Source organism: Empidonax traillii, unplaced genomic scaffold, assembly GCF_003031625.1.
Source record: "Empidonax traillii isolate 1590-97213 ecotype Southwest subspecies unplaced genomic scaffold, ASM303162v1 scaffold4387:size10541, whole genome shotgun sequence".
NCBI classification, from domain to species: Eukaryota; Metazoa; Chordata; class Aves; order Passeriformes; family Tyrannidae; genus Empidonax; species Empidonax traillii.
The window spans coordinates 1-1,823 of record NW_020959580.1 but is presented as its reverse complement, the minus strand read 5'-3'; the positions used below and the strand labels follow the sequence as shown (position 1 = coordinate 1,823).

At 54.6% G+C, this 1,823-nt stretch overlaps 1 protein-coding gene across 1 annotated transcript in view; it reads right to left on the bottom strand.

Annotated features, from left to right (window-relative positions):
* Nucleotides 1-220, bottom strand: part of LOC114072896 (death domain-associated protein 6-like) — a gene marked incomplete at both ends in the record, with an annotated part of 8,850 nt that extends 8,630 nt beyond the window's left edge. Inside the window, one exon of the mRNA XM_027910721.1 lies at nt 6-220. Coding sequence (XP_027766522.1) covers nt 6-220 — 215 coding nt within the window. The remainder of the gene's footprint in view (nt 1-5) is intronic.
* Between the last annotated feature and the right edge of the window lie 1,603 nt (nt 221-1,823).

Genomic DNA, 1,823 nt, shown 5'->3' with positions numbered 1-1,823 from the left:
GGGGCAGGGCCCGTGCCTTGAGCTCGGTGCAGAGCTCGTTGATGTAGACGAAGGTCTTGCTGCGGCGGCTGCGGAGGCGGCGCAGGAGCCGCCCCAGGATGTTGCGGAACTCGGCGGAGCCGCGGAACTCCGGGCGGGCGCGGGCGTGGCGCGAGCGCAGGAAGGGCAGCACCTCCGGGTGCTCCCGCGTGGCCGCCGAGCAGGCGCTCAGGAACTGACGGGGGGGGGGGGGGAAAAGGAAAAGGGGGGAGTTAGGGCGGGAGACGCACCTGGAAACACCTGGGAGGTACCTGGGATACACCTGGGTAAACCTGGATAGACCTGGTGATACCTGGGATACACCTGGGACACACCTGGGAAACACCTGGATAGACCTGGAGATAGCTGGTGATACCTGGGATATACCTGGATAGACCTGGAGACAACTGGATAGACCTGGAGATACCTGGGACACACCTGGAGATAACTGGATAGACCTGGATACACCTGGAGATAACTGGGATACACCTGGGAGATACCTGGAGACACCTGGGAAACACCGGGATAGACCTGGAGATAACTGGTGATACCTGGGATACACCTGGAGACAACTGGATAGACCTGGAGATACCTGGGACACACCTGGATAAACCTGGGATACACCTGGATACACCTGGGAAACACCTGGATAGACCTGGAGATACCTGGTGATACCTGGGATACACCTGGATAAACCTGGAGATACCTGGAGATAACTGGATAGACCTGGGAGATACCTGGAGATAACTGGGATACACCTGGGATACACCTGGGATACACGTGGATACACCTGGAGATACCTGGGATACACCTGGAGACAACTGGATAGACCTGGAGATACCTGGGATACACCTGGATAGACCTGGAGATACCTGGAGATACCTGGGATACACCTGGATAAACCTGAAGATACCTGGTGATACCTGGGATACACCTGGATAAACCTGGAGATACCTGGAGATACCTGGGATACACCTGGATAAACCTGGAGATACCTGGTGATACCTGGGATACACCTGGAGATAACTGGGATACACCTGGAGATAACTGGGATACACCTGGGAGATACCTGGAGATACCTGGAGATAACTGGATAGACCTGGAGATAACTGGGATACACCTGGGAGATACCTGGAGACACCTGGGATACACCTGGAGATACCTGGGATACACCTGGATAGACCTGGACACACCTGAGATACACCTGGAGATACCTGGGATACACCTGGATAGACCTGGACACACCTGGGATACACCTGGAGACAACTGGATAGACCTGGGATACACCTGGGGACACCTGGAATGCTTGGGATACACCTGGATACACCTGGGATACACCTGGATACACCTGGGATACACCTGGAGACAACTGGGATACACCTGGAGATAACTGGGATACACCTGGAGGTACCTGGGATACACCTGGGATACACCTGGAGACAACTGGGACACACCTGGGATACACCTGGATACACCTGGAGACAACTGGGATACACCTGGAGGTACCTGGGATACACCTGGGATACACCTGGAGACAACTGGGATACACCTGGGATACACCTGGGATACACCTGGGACACACCTGGGATACACCTGGATACACCTGGGATAGACCTGGAATAAACCTGGAATACTTGGGATACACCTGGAGACACCTGGATACACTTGGGATACACCTGGAATACACCTGAAATAAACCAGGAATACTTGGGATACACCTGGATACACCTGGGACACACCTGGGATACACCTGGGGACACCTGGGATACACCTGGAATACTTGGGATACACCTGGATACACCTGG